Raw genomic sequence first — 20,570 nt, 5'->3', positions numbered from 1 at the left:
CTGGCACTACCGAGCCTAAGTGAGTATTATTGGGCCGCTAATATTTCAATGGTGAGTAAGTGGATGGGAGAGGAGGAGGGGGCGGCGTGGAAGAGATTAGAGAGGGCGTCCTGTAGGGGGACTAGCCTACAGGCTATGGTGACAGCCCCATTGCCGTTCTCACCGAGGAACTACACCACAAGCCCGGTGGTGGTGGCTACACTGAAGATTTGGGGACAGTGGAGACGGCATAGGGGAAAGACTGGAGCCTTGGGGGGGTCCCCGATAAGAAACAACCATAGGTTTGCCCCGGGGGGAATGGATGGGGGATATGGAATGTGGCAAAGAGCAGGAATAACGCAACTGAAAGATCTATTTGTGGATGGGAAGTTCGCGAGTCTGGGAGCGCTGACCGAGAAATATGGGTTGCCCCAAGGGAATGCATTCAGGTATATGCAACTGAGGGCTTTTGCGAGGCAACAGGTGAGGGAATTTCCGCAGCTCCCGACACAAGAGGTGCAGGACAGAGTGATCTCAAAGACATGGGTGGGGGATGGTAAGGTGTCAGATATATATAGGGAAATGAGGGACGAAGGGGAGACTATGGTAGATGAACTAAAAGGGAAATGGGAAGAAGAGCTGGGGGAGGAGATCGAGGAGGGGCTGTGGGCGGATGCCCTAAGCAGGGTAAACTCGTCGTCCTCGTGTGCCAGGCTAAGCCTGATTCAGTTTAAGGTATTACACAGGGCGCATATGACTGGAGCACGGCTCAGTAAATTTTTTGGGGTGGAGGATAGGTGTGCGAGGTGCTCGAGAAGCCCAGCGAATCATACCCATATGTTTTGGTCATGCCCGGCACTACGGGGGTTTTGGATGGGATGACAAATGTGCTTTCAAAAGTAGTGGGGGTCCGGGTCGAACCAAGCTGGGGGTTGGCTATATTTGGGGTTGCACAAGAGCCGGGAGTGCAGGAGGCGAGAGAGGCCGATGTTTTGGCCTTTGCGTCCCTAGTAGCCCGGCGCAGGATATTGCTAATGTGGAAAGAAGCCAAGCCCCCGGGGGTGGAGACCTGGATAAATGACATGGCGGGGTTTATAAAGCTAGAGCGGATTAAGTTCGTCCTAAGGGGGTCGGCTCAAGGGTTCACCAGGCGGTGGCAACCGTTCGTCGAATACCTCGCGTATAGATAGATGGAATGGGAAAAAGAAGGCAACAGCAGCAGCCCAGGATCGGGGGGGGAGGGGGGGGTGGGTTACTTGTGACAAGGCAGTTGCCAATTAGGGCTAGTTTTCATTTTTGTTATTTAATATTTATTCATTTTTTGTTTATATAAAATAGGTCATTGTTATTTGTGCTGTTATAATATTGTGTAAAGGATGCACAATGTACTGTGTTGGTTGACCAAAAATTTTCAATAAAATATTTATAAAAAAAAAAAACAAATATAGGCATTGTTGGCTAGGCCTGCATTTGTTGCCCACCCCTAACTGCCCTCGAGGTGGTGGTGGTGTTCCACTGCAGTCCATGTGGTAGACATATGCCCACAGTGCTGCTGGGAGGGAGTTGCAGTATTCTGACCCAGCGAACAGCAATATAATTCCAAGTCTGGAAGGTGTGCAGCTTGGAGGGTAACTTGTAGGAACTTGTTCCCATGTATCTTCGGCTCTTGTCCTTCGTGGTAGAAGCCATGGGTTTGGCAGGTGCTATTGCAGAAGTTGCGCAGTGCACCTTGTATATGGTACACACTGTGCATCGTTGGTTGAGGGAGTGCATGCTTATTGTAGTGGATGGGGTGGCAATCAAGCAGGCTGCTTTGTCCTGGATGGTGTCAAGCTTTGGGTGTTGTTGGAGCTATATCCATCTGGGCAACTGGAAAGTAATCCACCACACTCCTGACTGACTTGAACCTTTTAGTGGACAGGTTTAGGGGGATCAGGAGGCGAGTTACTCACCTCAGAATTCACAGCCTCTTACCTGCTCTTGTACCACAGTATTTATATGGCTGGTCTAGTTTCTGATAAATGGAGTACTCAGGATGTTGACGGTGGGAATTCAGCAATGGTAATGCCATTGAATGTCACGGGGGGGGGGGGGGGGGAGAGGAAAGAGAGAGAGAGAGAGAGAGAGAGAGAGAGAGAGAGAGAGAGAGAGAGAGAGAGAGAGGAGGAGGAGGAGGAGGAGAGATGGTATGATTCTCTCTTGTTGGAGATGGTGATTGCCTGACACTTGTTGACATGAATGTTACTTGCCACTTATCAGCCCAAGCATGAATGTTGTCCAGGTCTTGCTGCATATAGACATAATAAGGTAAATAGAAAAATTCTTACCCATCTTCCTTTTTGTTCCTTCTTTTCAATTTGGGAGAGGATCGAGGAGATGTTTTTGATTTCCAGTCTTTAACCGGAAGTCTATGAGAAGCAGATTTTGAACCAAAGCTACATGACGTGGAAGCAAGGCTTGCTACTTCATCATCATGATCACTGTTATTAAAAAAAAATGAATCAAGATATGGAATCAGTTGAGGCGGCATTTTAGGGTGGAAGGGATGTTGGTGCTAACTCCACTGTGCTAGAATCGTGAGTTTGAGCCGGGAGCGGGGGGGGGGGGGGTGGATAGTGTATACAGGAGGTGGAGGGAAGTGGGGCTGGTCAAGGTGAGTGATCTGTATTTGGAGGAAGGGTTCGCCAGTCTGGAGGAGCTAAGGGAGAGGGTAGAGCTGCCGAGAGGGTGTGAGCTCAGGTATCTGCAGGTTAGGGACTTTGCGCGAAAGGTCTGGAGGGGGTTCCCTAGGTTGCCGGGATACACCCTGCTGGAGCGACTGCCGCTCCAAGATGTGGATGGGGAGGGGAGAATTGGGGATATATACAAGTGGCTGGGGGAGCAGGGAGGCGAGGGGGTGGTGAAGATCAAAGAGAAATGGTAAGCCGAGTTGGGAGGGAAGATCAATTGGGGAGCATGGAGTGAGGCACTGTGTAGGGTAAACGGGACCGCCTCATGTGCAAGGATGAGCCTGATACAGTTTAAGGTGGTGCACAGGGTGCATATGACTTGGGCGAGAATGAGTGGGTTCTTTCAGAATGTAGCAGATGAGTGTGAGAAGTGTGGGCAGGGGCCAGCGAATCACGCGCACATGTTTTTGGGTTGCGAAAAATTGGGAAAATTCTGGGCATGAGTGTTCGCAGTCTTAGCCAGGATAGTGGAGGAGGAGGTTGATCCGGACCCTTTGGTGGCGAATTTGGGGTTTCAGAGAAGCCTGAGCTCATGGAGAGAAGGAAGGCCGATGTCTTGGCCTTCGCCTCTCTGATTGCACGACGGCGAATTCTGCTGGAGTGGCGGTCGGCATAGCCACCGGGGGTAGCTGCTTGGTTGGGTGACCTGTACGAATTCCTGCGATCAGAGAAGATAAAGTATGAGTTAAGGGGCTCTTCAGGGGTGTTTGAGGAAAGGTGGGGGATGTTTGTGACCGTGTTTGAGGGGCTGTTCGTTGCGGAGGGGAGGGTGAAAGAGAGGAAAAATCTGTACAGACTGTATAGTTGATTGTAGGGAAGCATGTTTCCCGGGGTGTTTGTTGGCTGTAACCAGTTTTGATTCACATTTGTAATAAAATACATTTTTAAAAATAAAAGAAAATTAATCTAAATTTCAAGGACATGCATCATGTTTTATTAATACCTCCTTCCCGCACCATCACAATCTTTTTAACCAGAAGCATAGTCACTCCGTTTTAATAGCTATTCCATTTTTGCTAATTACAGACTATTACAATATAGCTGGAGGTAAGATGGAGCCCATCATTTCAATTACGTACCCCTGAATTAATGAAATTTCTATGAGCTACTTTCCTCAGTCGGGTCGTCAGAACAAACATTAAAATGCAAGTCACTCCACTCCAGGCCCGTACACATGTCTATTAACTTTCCTAATCCATCAATAGCCAGTGCTCCTCTGTCCATCCGTCCCCTCCACTCCCTCAATACCACATATTAACATTGACAAACTTGATTAACTAGCAGGACCGATACTTAAACCAGTTCTTTATGGATTACAAAGTATGGATTTTACTCACTAGACTAGTAGGCCATATAATATTTGCACTGATTCGTAATATAGCTCTGCATTACCTCTGTTCAGCACTGGCATCCTGGCTATCATGCTGGTGTAGTTGGTATGAATGCCTGTGAAAAGTGGAGTTCTTATGCTTCTCCTGCATATCCTCTCTCGAGCTTCAAAACAAAGCAATAGCAAACTGAAACTTCAGAAACAGGGCAGATATTTCAGCAATCAAAAGCAGACCGTCATATTGAGGCATTAGTTCAGATTTATTTAAAGACATTAAGGACTTTAACCCTGACAAAAATCAAAACAGCACATTAGAAAGTTTGAATGTGCTGGTTTTATTTGTTTACAAATCAGAATGTATCCTTCAACCACAGGGTCTAATGAGTTTATTTATGTGGCTGAAAAGGCAAGAGCATAATTTTGATGTGAAAGACCCGTTTCATTCTATTGTACAGATTTTGTGAATTGGAATCAATACTGGGCCGCATTTCTCCTGCAGTCATGAATGAAGAGACAAGATGCTACTTAATTTCCTACTTGCAAAATATAACAGGTTGAAACAGACAAAAAGACAAACTATTGAATTCACGATGGCAGGAACAAGGGGTGCGATTCTCAGTTGGCAGACGCTGAAATCGCAAAACGCAATGGGCGGAGAATAGGCTCCGACTCTAATTACAGCGGGTGCCTATTTGATGCCAAATCGCTATTCTCCGCCACCTTGACAGCGGCGCCAATGTGGTCCAGAACGCACATACAGTCGACACTGTTTGCCTATCACTAGCAGGCCTGACAAGATATTCTCCGGGGCCCCTTTGATGCTCCGCCTTGAATGGGCCGAGTTCCCGACAACGCGGTCCATTTGTGCTTTTAAAAATCGTGAAACTGGCATCGTGGCTGCTGAGGGAGAGAGAGGGGGGTATGGAAAGTGTCCAACATTGCCATAGTTTACTGACAGTTGTGCCGTTGGCTGGGGGGGGGGGGGGCTTCTGCCAGGACCAGAGGGAGTAGCTGGGGATGGCCAGGGGGTGAGCTGTGAGGTCAGGGTGGATAGACACGGAATACCATTGCCGCAGCCGGAAATGCAGCTGCATACGCCACTGGTACCTCACTGCGAACTTGGGGCCACAGATCATACAGATGTCCCCCCCCCCCCAGACCAGGTGAAGGATACACCTGGAACTTGTGTTTACAAACCTTTATAAGCACACTTTTATGGATTACAAGCCAGCACCTCGTAATCCAACAATCATATTTTAAGTCAGTTTATTTATAGGGCCACAAGTGTGTTACTGTCCATTACCTGCCTACAATTAATCAAAATTAACACAATTATCAGGAAGAAGTTACAGAGCTAGGATATATGGAGGGTTTTAAACTCAAGAATAAGATTTAAAATGTGAGGTGTTGAGGGTCTGGAGCACAATGCAGATCAGTAAATGCAGCAGGGATGAGTGAGCAGGACTTGGTCGACAAGAGGACCTTCACACCAAAGTTTACAATAAGCTGAAATTGACGAAGAGGAAGAGATCAGTCAAGACGCCATTTAAGTAATCAAATCTGGAGATGAAAATAGCATCAGTGGCAAATAGATTGAGTTGCGGCAGAAGTAGGTGATGGAACGGAGATGAAAGCAGGCAGTCTTTGTGATGGAAAGGCTATGAATTTGGAAGCTCAAGTTGCAGGCAACCTATTTTAAGCACCTTGGAGACGTAGTCATCAGCAACTGAGTTCAAGATGGGTTTTTCGAGGATTCACTGAAGGATGCATGTACATTAAGGACTAGAGTGGAATGAAACTGGGAGCTGGTTTTGTTCAGCAGCTTCGGAATAAATGGTCTTTACCTTAAAGGTGAAGGAAATCACAGCATTTGCTGTTCAAGATGAAGGTGGAAGAGTTACGGATGGAAGGTTTAAACTGATATGCTGGTTGAAAAATGGAGTCAGGTAATGGTGCCCCTTCAAGTACGACAAAAATTAAAAGCCGGAGGCCATTGGGCCCTCGAGCCTGCTCCGCCATTTGTTAAGATCATTGCTGATCTAATTATGCCATCAAATCCACTCTCCTACCTGTCCATCATTTGTCGATTAAGAATCTATCGAACTCAGCCTTGAACACATTCAACGACTGTGGAGTTTGCACGTTCTCCCAGTGTCTGCGTGGGTTTACAGCCCGTGCTCCGTTTCCTCCCACAGTCCAAAGATGTTCAGGTTAGGTGGATTGGCCATGTTAAATTGCCCTTAAAGGTTAGGTGGGGTTATTAGGTTATGGGGATAGGTTGGGGGTGTGGGCCTAGGGAGGGTGTTCTTTCAGAGAGTTGGTGTAGGCTCGATGGGTGGAATGGCCTCCTTTTGCACTGTAGTGATTCTATGATCCACCCTCCACTGTTCGTTCCGGAAGAAAATTCCATACAGTAACAAACCTCAGAAAATAAATTCACCTTATCTCAGTTTTCAGTGGAACACTCCTAAATTTTTTAAAAACTGTGTCCCTTAATTCTAGACTCCCCATAAGGGGAAATATCCTCCGTGAATCCACCTTGTCAAGTCTTCTCTGGATCTTATGTTTCAATAAAATTACCACACATTTTTCTAAGCTCCAATGGGTAAAGGCCGAATGTCAACCTTTCCTCATAAGTTAATGCGTTTATCTCAGGAATAAGGTTGAGTGAACCTTCTCTGAGCTACTTCTAATGAAGTTATATCTTTTTTTATGTAAGGAGTATAAACTGTAGAGTGCTCCAGATGTGGCCTATCAAGGCTCTGCACAGCTGTAACAACAGATCCCTCTTATGTTCCACTCTCCTTACAATAAACACCAACATTCCATTTACCTTCCTAATCATTTGCTGGACCTGAGTACTAACATCTTATGATTCAGATACTAATGACTTCTAAATAATTATTAGTCGCTTAATCTGAGAGTTTGGTAGTATTGCAGGAGACGTCATTAACTTCAACAAAGAAATTTCTACAAATTAGTTATTTGGTAATCCTTTGGCTACACCCTGCCACAAAGGTCCAAGTTATAAAAAAGGTGCACCTTCATAAATGGTGTAAGTTCAGTTATGACAACTGATAAAGCATCTTGTGAAGAATTCCTTAAAAGCACAAAATGGCCAGGTTTTTTTGAAGGACAAGGTATTATCTAAAATTGACAAATCATCAAAAGTTTGGTGGAGCTACATTAATATGCACATTTTCGGTTAGAAATCAATCCTTACAATATTACTTCATCAATTATCTACTCCAATCAGCAAACTAATTTGAAACAAACTTTGTAGCTATTAAAGCTCAAACGTCAAGGATAAATACAAACTTCTTTAAAAAAAAGATTGAATTTAACCCCCCGCTAACAAAAATCTTGAAAATTTGCTATCAATTCAAATTCATTCTGATTATGTGAAAATCGCCTATTGTCACAAGTAGGCTTCAATGAAGTTACTGTGAAAATCCCCTAGTCGCCACATTCCTGCATCTGTATGTGTTGTGGTACTTCAATTTTTGCTCAAATAATGGGAAGTGAGAGAATGCTGGGGAAAGAATTAAGTTATACAGGAAGCAATAAAACAAATCAAAATATGAAGCAAAGAAACAATATTCTTTACCATAGGATAACTTGCTGAAAGATACATTGTGACATACAATTTTGCGCACACTATCTTAAAAGGCCAAACACGAACAATAATAAAAGCAAAATACTGAGGATACTGGAAATGAAAACAGAAAATGCTAGATAAATTCAGGTCTGGCAGCATCTGTGGAGAGAGAAACAGTTTTCATTTCGAGTCCGTATGACTTCTTCAGAGCTGAACAATAAATTTTGTTCAAATTCCGCAGCATCTTACAAGATGGAGATTAGAGCAACAAAAAAAAAAAGGGAGAAACATCGCAGCTGCTCAACCAGTGTATGTAAAGGAGGCAATTAACATTTGGTGTCAAGATCATTTTTCACCCAAATCTGTCCGTTTCGGTACTGCTCAATCTGTGTATGTCCAGCATGTTCCATAACCATATCAAACTTCCAGTATGAAGTTTATATTATCACAAACAGCTCAAGTTTCAGGTTGCTTGGTATGCCATTGCTGAAAAGACCAGTTACTTCAGTCCTAAACCAGCACATTCAATAAGCTGCACCAACATGCTGCTGCATAACAGTTTAGAGTGTTCAGCATTCATTTTACCGGAAGAAAACGGCACACCAAAAAGAAAATGTAAACTCTCCTCAGAGAGATAACATTCTAAGCAGCCACAACCCCATCAAGTACAAGTTATAGCTTCATGTTCAGAATTTTAATATAGTGATAAACATAACCAATCATTTTTCCTCTGTAGTGCTGAGGGTGGGGGCACGAGAATGAAGATTACTCCTCGCGCCTTAGATCTTGGGTGATTCTCTCCTAATCCAGGCAAGGTTGCAAGAAATACAAACCAAGGAGAAAGCAGAAGTCAACACCTGCCCCAATCCAACAATTTAAATAATTGTTACGCATGGTCGAGTAGCTTTTACAGAGCTGGACTGGCAGACACCAGAGTGCGGATTGCTTTTCCAGCCCCATCAAAGGAATGTTACACAGCGCGAACAAAAGAATCAGCAAGATAGCAGAGGAAAAGGAGGAGCAGATTCAAGAATTAAGCACAATAGACCAGATTTCCTTTCTTTAAAAATAACTAATTGACACGTTGTGTATTTAATATAAAATGTTTGACGTACCTCTCATTGATGCTGTTCCGAGTTTCTCGGGTAATGTCAGGTGCTGCTGGCCAAGGTTGGCTGGCGACATTGTCCACTGCTGCATTATCCTGAGACAAGACAGTTTCTAAGAGTGATGGAGTACTCAACCGCTCCACCTCCACCTGAGGCATATCTAGAGAGTGATGGCTATGTTCTGAGTTAGGTCTACTTCTTGGAGATAACAGATGCAGTGCTGAGGCAGCAGAGGCCATGCTATCCAAATGCTGGGTAGGTTCCAGGATCTCGGTGGATAACACAGCACCTGAAAATGCACGCTGAAGGGTCTCTGAGGCAATTTCAGGAATATCCTGCGACAATGCCGTGGAGGCCGAGGAGATCACATCAGGGGAACGTTCACGTGTTGGAGAACTTTGAGGCACACAGAGGGGATCCACAGACTGAAGCTCCAAAGGCAGTGATGAGTTAGCACCAATAACCTGACCGGGGGAGGGGGAAGAAAAAAAGATTTATTCCAACTAAATACCAACAAAAAAAATCAAATCTTAATTTTGTGCTATTCTACTTCTAATTAATCAGAGTAACTTGCTCTGTGAAACCCTGCATGCAACAAAACTGCAGGTTTACATCCCATTATAGGATGTGGGCACCACTGGCTGGGTCAGCATTTATTGCCCATCCGTAATTTCCTTTGAACTGAGTGGCATTTCAGAGGGCACTTATGAAGTAACTATATTGCTGTGGATCTGGAGTCACATGTAAGATTGGATTTGTTTATTGGACCAAGTAAGGATGGCAAATGTCTTTCCCTAAAGGACATTAGGGAACCAGATGGATTTTTATAACAATCGACAATGGTTTCATGACCATCATTAGACTTTTAATTGCAGATTTGTACTGAATTTAAATTTCACCATCTCCCATGATGGGCTTCAAACGCAGGTCCCCAGAGCATTCCCCTGGGTCTCTTGATTACTAGTCCAGTGACAATGCCACCACTCCACCATGTCCATACAGTAAGCAAGGAAGTGCTGCATTGTCAGAAGTGTCATCCTTCAGATAATATATTAAGATGAGGTATCATCTGCCAATTCAGATGATAACATGGCATAGTCAACAATCAAAGATATTTTTCAAAATCTTGGCCAACATTTGTCATTTAACAAATGGCACCAAAAAGATCCAGCTCAATGCTGCTCGTGCATAAAATGGCTGTTCACTTTTTCCTACATATTTCATTGCACATGAAGCGCCAAGCCACTTTAGATGCAAGCCCTGGACTTGTGGGCAGCAGTGAATGGCACTTGTTGCTGAGTTTGAAAAAAGCTGCTCACAAAGATTTAGCAGGCTCTGGGGCATCAATATCTCCATTACATCATCAAATGCTGGTGCCTTCTATTGTGGATCTCTAGGATCCAGCAATAGTGAAGTTATCAAGCAGTCTGAGCAGCCAGATTGAAGAATTCTCAACAACAGCAAAGCAGAAAGTAATAAGCACCGATTACCCTTTATTTTCTAATAATTTTACAGAGAATAAAATAATGACTAGGACGTAGAGAATTAATATAGAAGTTGAAATATTAAACTCACAAAACAAATTTAAAATTTTTTGGAATTATGCAGTGGAGGAAATTTATTTTCAGGACTAGATAGGCTTTTCATCAGTAATTATGACTTAGTACACTTTTAAAAACTCAATTCCACCTCATTCAACAAGGCTTAACTTTTTCAATCATTTTTACAGCAAGAAAAGTGCATAAGTTGAAGTTTGTATAAAATCGACGGCAGAGGCTGCAAGGGGGCATCCACTATGGATGAGCATGTTATTACTGACAGCAACTTCTAGATTTCCACGTTTAACTCTGCAAATGGAGACACCAGTAAGTTACTGTCAATCTTATGTAGTAATGATGGCAGTTTTGTCATCATTACAAATGCAACTTATATAAATGCAAATCCTTCCTCCTTCTTTCGTTTACAGGATGAAATAGACTAGGAATTGTTCCAGATAAACCCCTGCCAGCATTCAGGAAAACCAGTGCTAAATATTCAGAGATTACCATGGAGGAGAATGTAACATCGCAACTTACATTTTTTCATGTTAAAGACTCTATTTAAATGCATCAGTGCACCTCAGAGCAAAAAAATAATAGCAAGGTAACAGAAGATTTTAGAAGGGGTGAGTGAAAGTTGTGTCAAGGAGGAGGTTTGAAGAACAGTTTTAAAGGAGAGGGGAAAATTAAGAGTAGAGATTTAGACAGGAAATTCCTGTGCTTACAGTTTAGATGGCTGACGGTAGGATGACCAAGAATGGGGCAGAGTGAGCAGTTGAGCCAGAGTTAAAGGAAAATAAAATTCCCTCGGGACTTTGTGGTTACAGAAATAAGGATGGTGAGGCTGAAAAGGTGATTTCAACACGAGGATAAAACTGAACATGTTGTGGAACTGGCAGCCAGTGTAGGTCAACAAGCACACGAGTAGGACAATATGGGGCAGAGTTCTAGATGATAGGAGGTTTATGGACGGTGGGGGATCGCAGGTCGGCCACTTGATCATTGTCAAGTTCATAGTCAAGTCAGGAGGCAAGGGTGAGGTGTTCAGTTGCAAATTTGCTGAGGTGGGGAATAGAGACGTAATGTTATGGAGTACACACAAACCAAATCTACTATTTCATTAAATTCTAACAAAAGCTATAATATTCTAACAGTCATGAACAAAAATATTACTGCATTCCTCAACAGTTAACTTCTAACTGAAAGCTAACATGCAGTTAGCAAACAATTAGGAATGCAAATAGTATGTTGGCCTTTACTGTAAGAAGACTTTTGTACAGGAATAAACAATTCTTAGTGCAATGGGCGGCACAGTAGGACAGTTGTTAGCACTGTTGCTTCACAGCGCCAGGGACCCCGGTTCGAACTGTCTTGTGTGGAGTGTGCACGTTCTCCCAGTGTCAGAGTGCTGCGGTTTCCTCCCACAAGTCCCGAAAGACGTGCTTGTTAGGTGAATTGGACATTCTGAATTCTCCCTCAGTGTACCCAAACAGGTGCCGGAGTGTGGCGACTAGAGAATTTTCACAGTAACTTCATTGCAGTGTTATTGTAAGCCTACTTGTGACAATAATAAAGATTATTATTATAATAACTGTATACAGCCTTGGTGAGACCACACCTGGAGTATTGCATACCATCTCTCTTTACTTAAGGAAGGAAATACTTGCCATTGGGGTAGTGCATCAAAGGTTTACGAGACTGACCCCAGGATGGCAGAATTGTCCTATTAGGAGAGATTGAGGAGACTGAGCTCATATTCTCTAGACTTGAGAAGAATGAGGAACGGTCTCATTGAAGCATACAAAATTCTCAGAGCTCAACAAGATAGATGCAGGAGGCACAGTCTCAGAATAAGAGATAGGCACATAGGACTGAGATTTAGAGGAATTTCTTCACTCACCGAGTAATGGATGTTTGGAATTCTCTATTCGGTTATGGCATTCCCGACCGCAGGAAGACGATCCCAATAGCCGCAACTGGCTGTTCAGATTGACAGCCGCAGGCAGTCACCGATTGGTTGCGGCATTTGAGGGGGTGGGGCGGTGCAAGGCTGGGCTGTGTACGAGTCACCATGCGTGTCCAGGAGGCAGGGACAGAGGCTGAAGGGTACCCATATGGGCGCACAATGCTAATAGTGGTGACCCCAGCTTGGGGTTTCACTCTGGTGCTCTCCCTCTGCATGCTGCTCGGCACATCCCCCATCACCATTCGATTGTATGCAACGTGTGGCTCCGTGGTTAGGCTGTTCAGCGGCCGGCCCAACGTCCACTTGCAGTCCCACGACATGAAGTACTGATCGGGAAGTGGTCAGCAGTCTGTGGCTGCACGGTGAAAGGGAAGCCAGGCCAAGTTTGTCGGTGAGGAATGCTGATCAAACTAGGCCAGTCAATACTGCTGACGCATAGTAACACTGGAGGAAACCTACAGTCATCATTTATGCCCCCACTCTCTGGAAATCAAGAAGTAAGTGCATTTGGGGAGAATGGAGCAGGAGATTTGGATAATGCAATGCAGTTGAACCAGTAAGAAATATTGTATGTGTTTGCAAGTTACTTCATCTCGTCAAAAGTCATAGTTTGTAAAGTAAAAACAAGATAGTACTTTTTTCTATACTTGTTTAAATTTCTAAAGAAATGGGAATATACTTAAAACAAAGTTTGTGTAAATGTAAGGATTTACATGTTCAACTGAAATGGCTTTAATTTTCATAAAATGTCATAAACCTGGAAAGATCAGATATTGGAAATAAAGTTTCAAAGTAAAATAAGGCCAGCCTACTGAATATGAATGATGGAGTCATTCCGCCAGAGGCAGCGGCAAAGAGAAGGTCACACGTCCAGCACATACAGTGGCGCCATGTGCCCTGTACGTCCATGCTTTGGCACAAAATCCTGTGGGAGAGATTCCTCTATTTTGTAGTGGCAGCAAGACTGTGCGAAGAACTGAAGATGGATTATTTTGTAATAAGGAAGAGACGACTCGAGGCACAAACAGGCCAGGATCTCACAATTGAATCTGCTGGAGAGAGCTTATCAGGAGAGTCCACGGCAGGACAAAAAAGTGGGTCCTGGGAAAAAAAGTTTGAAAAACACTAAACTAATTGAATGGCAGAGCAGCCCGAAGGGCCGATTCGCCTACGATGTCCCTATATTCAGTGCTTTAAATAGGGGTGTTTATCCTTGATTTCTATCAGCACAATGTACAGGCATCAAGCTAATTGCTGTGACTCAGCTACACACTTCGACGATTATTATTTCTAACATGCATTAAAAAAATGGAGCAAATACAATGATACTTTACATTTTTATGCAGCAAACCACTCCAGGTACATACTCTCTTCCCCTTTTAACCTTTATATTAGTACCAGTATGTCAGTTTGCAAGTTGTGCTTCGCATTTTCTCCGATACCCAAGAGTGCAAGTTTTAATATTTTTTTTTAAATTAATTAATGGAATGTGGGCTTCGCTGGCTGGAGCATCCCTAATTGTACTTTCGAAGTTGGTGATGAGCTGCCTTCTTGAACTGCTGCAGTTCCGGAGGTGTAGGTACGCACACAGTACTGCTAGGGGGTCGAGTTCCAGGATTTTGACTCAGCAACAGTGAAGGAACAGCAATACATTTCCAACTCAGGATGGTCAGTGACCTGAAGGGGAACCTCCAGTTGGTGCAACTCCCAGGTATCTGCTGCCCTTCTTCTAGGTGGTAGCAGCTCTGGGTTTGGAAGCTGCTGCCTAAGGAACCTTGGTGAGTTTCTGCAGTGCATCTTGTAGATGGTACACACTGCTGCCACTGTTAGTCAGTGGTAGAGGGAATGCATGCTTTTTCTGGAAGGGGTACGAATCAAGCAGGTTGCTTTGTCCTGGAATGCATTCAGTTTGAATGTTGTTGGAACTGCACCATCCAGGCAAGTGGAGAGTATTCCATCGCACTCCTGACTTGTGCCATGTAGATGGTGGACAGACTTTGGGGAGTCAGGTGACATATTCGCAGGATTCGTAGATTCTGAACTACTCTTATAGACACAGTACATATATAGTTAGTCCACTTCAATACATGACGAACACACTTAAAAAAAAAGACACCTCCTTTTGTAATGGACATACCTGAAGAGGTTTTGGGGGTAGTTGGTCGGAGAGCCCTGGGATGAGCTGCACAGAGTTGTTTCTCGGACTAGCTTGGACAGTGCTGTTCGTGGTACTACTGAGAGAAACATTTTCCAAGGTCATCTTTGGGCTGAGACACAGATCTTCAGCAGGTCTAAAAAACAAAATACATAAAGATTCTGGTGAGCGACAATGTAACTGCCGAAGCATATTCCAGAAATCTTGTTTGCATGTTCAATATCATTTTTGTCACACATTCCTAATTTTAAAACGTGCATAATTACAAAAAATTTGCTTGTGATCTCAAGCATGGCATTCATATCTGAAATAACCTTCATATTTTCAGCCTGATTTTCTCGAGTTTCATACTCAAATCATCAATAATTGAAAACTAATGCAGGATGTGTATGAATCAAACTTGACAAAGCTGTCATTTAAGGACATACAAAAACAAAAAGTCAGTAAAATGTATCCATAAAAAAAGTGGAAAGAAATCTAATTACTATCTTTTTGAAAATCCTCAGCCACTTTCTTGGTCTTCCATGTAAGATATGCATATTAGAGATACGATTTTAATAAGATAACAAAAAAATGTTGAAAAGAAAATTAAACTTCCTATACAATAACAATTTGTGTGTGGACTGCTAAGGCTTTTCATCAGAGTCCTGTGCTGAAGTAAGTAATAAGAGTCTACGGTTCTTACAACCTCCAAATTATCAGCATCAGGAAAAGAGATAACAAATTGCGGAACTCAAAATGGACCAATGCCTCCCATCTTTTCATAAGCTTCATTCTAATAAAAAATTTCCAAGAATTAAAGCCTCCAGTGAACAGCGGAGTAATTAATTTCTTCTTTAAATATAAATCAAGGTAAAAGCATGAAATCTTAATTCCCCTCCCCACAAAATAACTCAACGGCCCAGACTTAACAGTCAGAGTACCGGGGGGGGGGGGGGGGGGGGGGGGGGGTTCGATGTTAATAATGGAAAGGGGCGGGTCTGGCTCATGGGGCAGGGCCCTGTGGTATGATGATGGTGGAAAAGAAGGGGGGGGGGGGATGAGAGACCCCCAGTTAGGATAGTCACATGGAATGTGAGGGGTTTAGGAGGTCCGGTCAAGCGTGTTTGCGCATCTTAAAAGTTTGAAACCCGATGTAGCAATGCTGCAGGAGACTCACTTGAGGGTGAAGGACCAGGTGAGACTTAAAAAGGGTTGGGTTAGTCAGGTGTTTCACTCTGGATTTGACAGAAGGGCTCAAGGGGTAGAGGTGATGGTCAGCAAAGAGTTTGCTTCCAGATGGAGAAGGTGGTGGCAGATCAGGGGGGTAGATACGTGATTGTGACAGGGGCGCTGGAGGGGAGGTTAGTGGCGCTGTTAAGTGTATACGGTCCCAATTGGGATTCGCAAAAGGTGTTTGGGGCTATCCCCGACTTGGACACACACGAACTTTAAAAAAAAACCAATCTATCCCTCAATGTCAGCAAAACTAAAGACCTGGTCACTGACTTAAGGAAGCAAAGTATCATACACACCCCTGTCTGCATCAATGGGGCCGAGGTGGAGATGGTTGACAGTTTCTAATTCTTAGGTGTGCACATCACCAACAAACTGTCCTGGTCCACCCACGTCAACCCTACGACCAAGAAAGCACAACAGCGCCTATACTTTCTCAGGAAACTAAGGAAATTCAGCGTGTCCACATTGACTCTTACCAATTTTTACAGATGCACCACAGAAAGCATCCTATCTGGCTGCATCACAGCCTGGTTTGGCAACTTCTTCGCTCAAGACCGTGAGAAACTACAGAGAGTCGTGAACACAACCCAGTCCATCACGCAAACCCGCCTCCCATCCATTGACTCCGTCTACACCTCCCACTGCCTTGGGTAAGCGGGCCGCATAATCAAAGGCCCCTCCCACCCGGGGTATTCACTCTTCCAACTTCTTCCATCGGGCAGGAGATACAAAGGTCTGTGAACATGCACTAACAGATTCAAAAACAGCTGCTTCCCTGCTGTTACCAGACTCCTAATGACCCTCATATGAACTGTCCTTATTTCTTCAAACATCTTCTCCGAGTAGTGCTGCATTCCTGTATGCTTCACCCGATGCCTGTGTCTATGTTTTTACATTGTGTATTTATGTATGCCCTATGTTTTTTTCATGTATGAAATGATCTGTCTGGACTGTACGCAGAACAATACTTTTCACTGCACCTTGGTACACGTGACAATGAAACAAATCCAATCCAAGTCAACGATAAAGGTATAGCGCCCAATGCTGGCTTTGTAAAAAGCTGCCCACAAAGGTCGAGCTAGCTCTGTGGCATGTAATTTCACCTCTTTCTACTTTAATTTCATTGCATGTCAGCAATAGCAAATCTCTTGCAAATCTAGTGATGTCAGCAAGGAGTCAATCACATTGTAGAATTTCAGACAGGAAACCAGAAAATAACAAGTACCAATGTCCGTAATGGTTTGATTTTACAGAGAGAAAGAACGATTGGGACATACACATGGTATTACGGTAGAAGCTGAAATATTAAAGTATTCAAAAAGGAAAATCTGTAGAAGCCAGAGGGTGAAATTTGACATTTAATAGTTTCCAGGGTCAGAGGGGTTGTTCAACAGTAATTATGATGTATAATGTTTAGTGCTAAAAACTCAATATACCTCATTGAAAAAGACTCAACATGAACAAAAGTGGAAGATCATGTCAGTGATTTCTAAGATTTCCATCTTCGAGGAATTCAACAGCACACCCTGTGGAGTAGCGGGGAATCACTGACAGCAAGTTCTCGATTTCTGCATTTAACTGCATGTGTGGCACTATTCACTGAGTAATGATGGCAAATGCTGATAGTCTCACCATCATTACAACTGCAAAACCTGGACCACAGAAACGTTCGACCAAATCTTCCACAGGATCAAAAAAGGCACGGCGGCACAGTGGTTAGCATTGCTGCCTCACAGCACCAGGGACCCAGGTTCAATTCCAGCTTTGTGTGACGGTGTGGAGTTTGCACTTTCTCCCTGTGTCTTGATACATTTTTTAATTTAATAATTTCTGAACTTTTATGCACTCAAGTGTAAAACGGTTGTCCTCTATACAGATGAGAACCAAGATAAAAATAACTACTGCACCTATATTACAAAGAGATTTATCCAAGTGGAATTTGCACGGGTAGATATTGATCCATACAATCAATCTGTAGTTGCCAAGACACTTCATTTATCTCCAGAAAGCAATCGATAAACACTTCCATCACTCTTTCTGGGGAGATTTCCAGCACTCTCTCTGGGGAGATTCCCATCACTCTCTCTGGGGAGATTCCCATCACTCTCTCTGGGAAGATTCCCATCACTCTCTCTGGGGAGATTCCCATCACTCTCTCTGGGGAGATTCCCATCACTCTCTCTGGGGAGAACATAGAAAATACAGCACAGAACAGGCCCTTCGGCCCACGATGTTGTGCCGAACCTTTGTCCTAGATTAATCATAGATTATCATTGAATTTACAGTGCAGAAGGAGGCCATTCGGCCCTTTGAGTCTGCACCGGCTCCTGGAAAGAGCACCACACCCAAACTCAACACCTCCACCGAACACCAAGGGCAATTTGGACATTAAGGGCAATTTATCATTGGCCAATTCACCTAACCCGCACATCTTTGGACTGTGGGAGGAAACCGGAGCACCCGGAGGAAACCCACGCAGACACGGGGAGGACGTGCAGACTCCGCACAGACAATGACCCAAGCCGGTATCGAACCTGGGACCATGGAGCTGTGAAGCAATTGCGCTATCCACAATGCTACCGTGCTGCCCTTAAGAACAAATAAATCTACACTACATCATTTTACCGTCATCCATGTACCTATCCAATAGCTGCTTGAAGGTCCCTAATGTTTCCGACTCAACTACTTCCACAGGCAGTGCATTCCATGCCCCCACTACTCTCTGGGTAAAGAACCTACCTCTGATATCCCTCCTATATCTTCCACCTTTCACCTTAAATTTATGTGCCCTTGTAATGGTGTGTTCCACCCTGGGAAAAAGTCTCTGACTGTCTACTCTATCTATTCCCCTGATCATCTTATAAACCTCTATCAAGTCGCCCCTCATCCTTCTCCGCTCTAATGAGAAAAGGCCTAGCACCCTCAACCTTTCCTCGTAAGACCTACTCTCCATTCCAGGCAACATCCTGGTAAATCTTCTTTGCACCTTTTCCAGAGCTTCCACATCCTTCCTAAAATGAGGCGACCAGAACTGTACACAGTACTCCAAATGTGGCCTTACCAAAGTTTTGTACAGCTGCATCATCACCTCACAGCTCTTAAATTCAATCCCTCTGTTAATGAACGCGAGCACACCATAGGCCTTCTTCACAGCTCTATCCACTTGAGTGGCAACTTTCAAAGATGAATGAACATAGACCCCAAGATCTCTCTGCTCCTCCACATTGTCAAGAACTCTACCGTTAACCCTGTATTCCGCATTCATATTTGTCCTTCCAAAATGGACAACCTCACACTTTTCAGGGTTAAACTCCATCTGCCATTTCTCAGCCCAGCTCTGCATCCTATCTATGTCTCTTTGCAGCCGACAACAGCCCTCCTTACTATCCACAACTCCACCAATCTTCGTATCGTCTGCAAATTTACTGACCCACCCTTCAACTCCCTCATCCAAGTCATTAATGAAAATCACAAACAGCAGAGGACCCAGAACTGATCCCTGCGGTACGCCACTGGTAACTGGGATCCAGGCTGAATATTTGCCATCCACCACCACTCTCTGACTTCTATCGGTTAGCCAGTTCGCCAGAGAGATTCCCATCACTCTCTCTGGGGAGATAGCTTACAAATTTAATTTCAAATACTTTCGGTGGAGATTTGAACCCTTCCTTCTCTCAATTCTCTTTCTAACGTTATGATAATTGACTGCCGTGAGCCACTGGAAATCTAAAAGTACTGTTAGCATCTGACTACTCCAAAAAAAAACAGAAAACTTCCGGAATTGTGTCTTTTTTATTGTTGCAATCATAGATGTAATATATTTGGATTAGATGCAAGGCATTTGGATTTCCAAAAACCCTTCAAAAAGGTACCACAGAGTGGATTCATGCATGATTAGTGAGAGTAAATGGAGAAGGAAGTTGAAGAACTGATTGCAAGCTCGCGGCAGAATGGTGAAGGTGGTAAGCACCTAAGGGTAGCTACCCAGATTGGCAATGGTGGGAAGTGGAATTCCACCAAGATTGGTACTGGAACCATCGTTCACAATTTAAATAAACAATTTGGGCTTGGAAAATGGATTGCAGACAACAAATTGAGGTATAGTAAATATTGAGGAAGTCAAACAAGTACAAAATGACATTAATAAGCTTGCAAAATGGGTGTGTAATCCTTAAATTAATTTTAATATAGATAACTGTGAAGTATGACATTGTGGTACAAAAAGGAGGCCACGTACTGCTTGGATAATACAAGTCTAAATGGGGTAAAAGAGTAAAGGAATTCAGGACACAGATTCGCAAACCACTAAAATATTGATAAATTAATTGAGCCATAATTTTTTTTTTTTTTTTTTGAAGCAACCTAAGCATTGGGGTTCACTTCTAGAGGGACCGAGTTGAAAAGCAGAGAATCGACTTAATTTTGTATTGAACTTTAGTCACACTTGGATTATTGTACACTTAGGGTCTTCATACTATAAAGGATATCAAGGCACTGGAGAAGGTGTAAATAAGATTCAAGGATAATATAAGAACTGAGAGGGTATAGCTATCAGAAAAGGTTGAACAGACTGGTGTTCTTGGAAAAGGTTGAGGCGCTACCTAATAGAGATTTTCAATCTTATGAAATGCGATGGTCACATTCAGTAATTTAGATATTGACAAATAAATGTGCAGCACTACAGGTAGCAAAATGGTTTGAGCAACCTCATTTCTATGAACAATTTAAACTGCTTCATCTCAAAGGATTCTGCCATCTACTGGTCAGAAGTTTAGCATACAGTATGCACCTTTCTAATATGTTTTAAACAACCGTTTCATTATTATTCTTGGGGTGTGGGCAGCACGGTTTACAGTCAGCACTGTTGCCTCACGGCGCCGAGGTCCCAGTACCATCCCGGCTCTAGGTCACTGTCCGTGTGGAGTTTGCACATTCTCCCAGTGTTTGC

General features: G+C 43.6%; 1 protein-coding gene across 3 annotated transcripts in view; it reads right to left on the bottom strand.

Annotated features, from left to right (window-relative positions):
- Positions 1-20,570, bottom strand: part of edc4 (enhancer of mRNA decapping 4) — a 172,226-nt gene that overhangs the window by 84,303 nt on the left and 67,353 nt on the right. For all 3 annotated transcript variants that reach the window (XM_072518359.1, XM_072518357.1, XM_072518358.1), the window contains exons 17-20: positions 14,387-14,540; positions 8,752-9,209; positions 4,101-4,202; positions 2,307-2,459 (exon numbers count right to left, since the gene is read on the bottom strand). In XM_072518359.1, the coding sequence (XP_072374460.1) occupies positions 2,307-2,459; positions 4,101-4,202; positions 8,752-9,209; positions 14,387-14,540 (867 nt within the window). The remainder of the gene's footprint in view (positions 1-2,306; positions 2,460-4,100; positions 4,203-8,751; positions 9,210-14,386; positions 14,541-20,570) is intronic.

The sequence above is a fragment of the Scyliorhinus torazame genome, chromosome 10, assembly GCF_047496885.1.
Source record: "Scyliorhinus torazame isolate Kashiwa2021f chromosome 10, sScyTor2.1, whole genome shotgun sequence".
In the NCBI taxonomy this organism is placed as follows: domain Eukaryota; kingdom Metazoa; phylum Chordata; class Chondrichthyes; order Carcharhiniformes; family Scyliorhinidae; genus Scyliorhinus; species Scyliorhinus torazame.
Note: the sequence above shows the minus strand (reverse complement) of the source record. Positions and strands in the feature narration are given on the sequence as shown.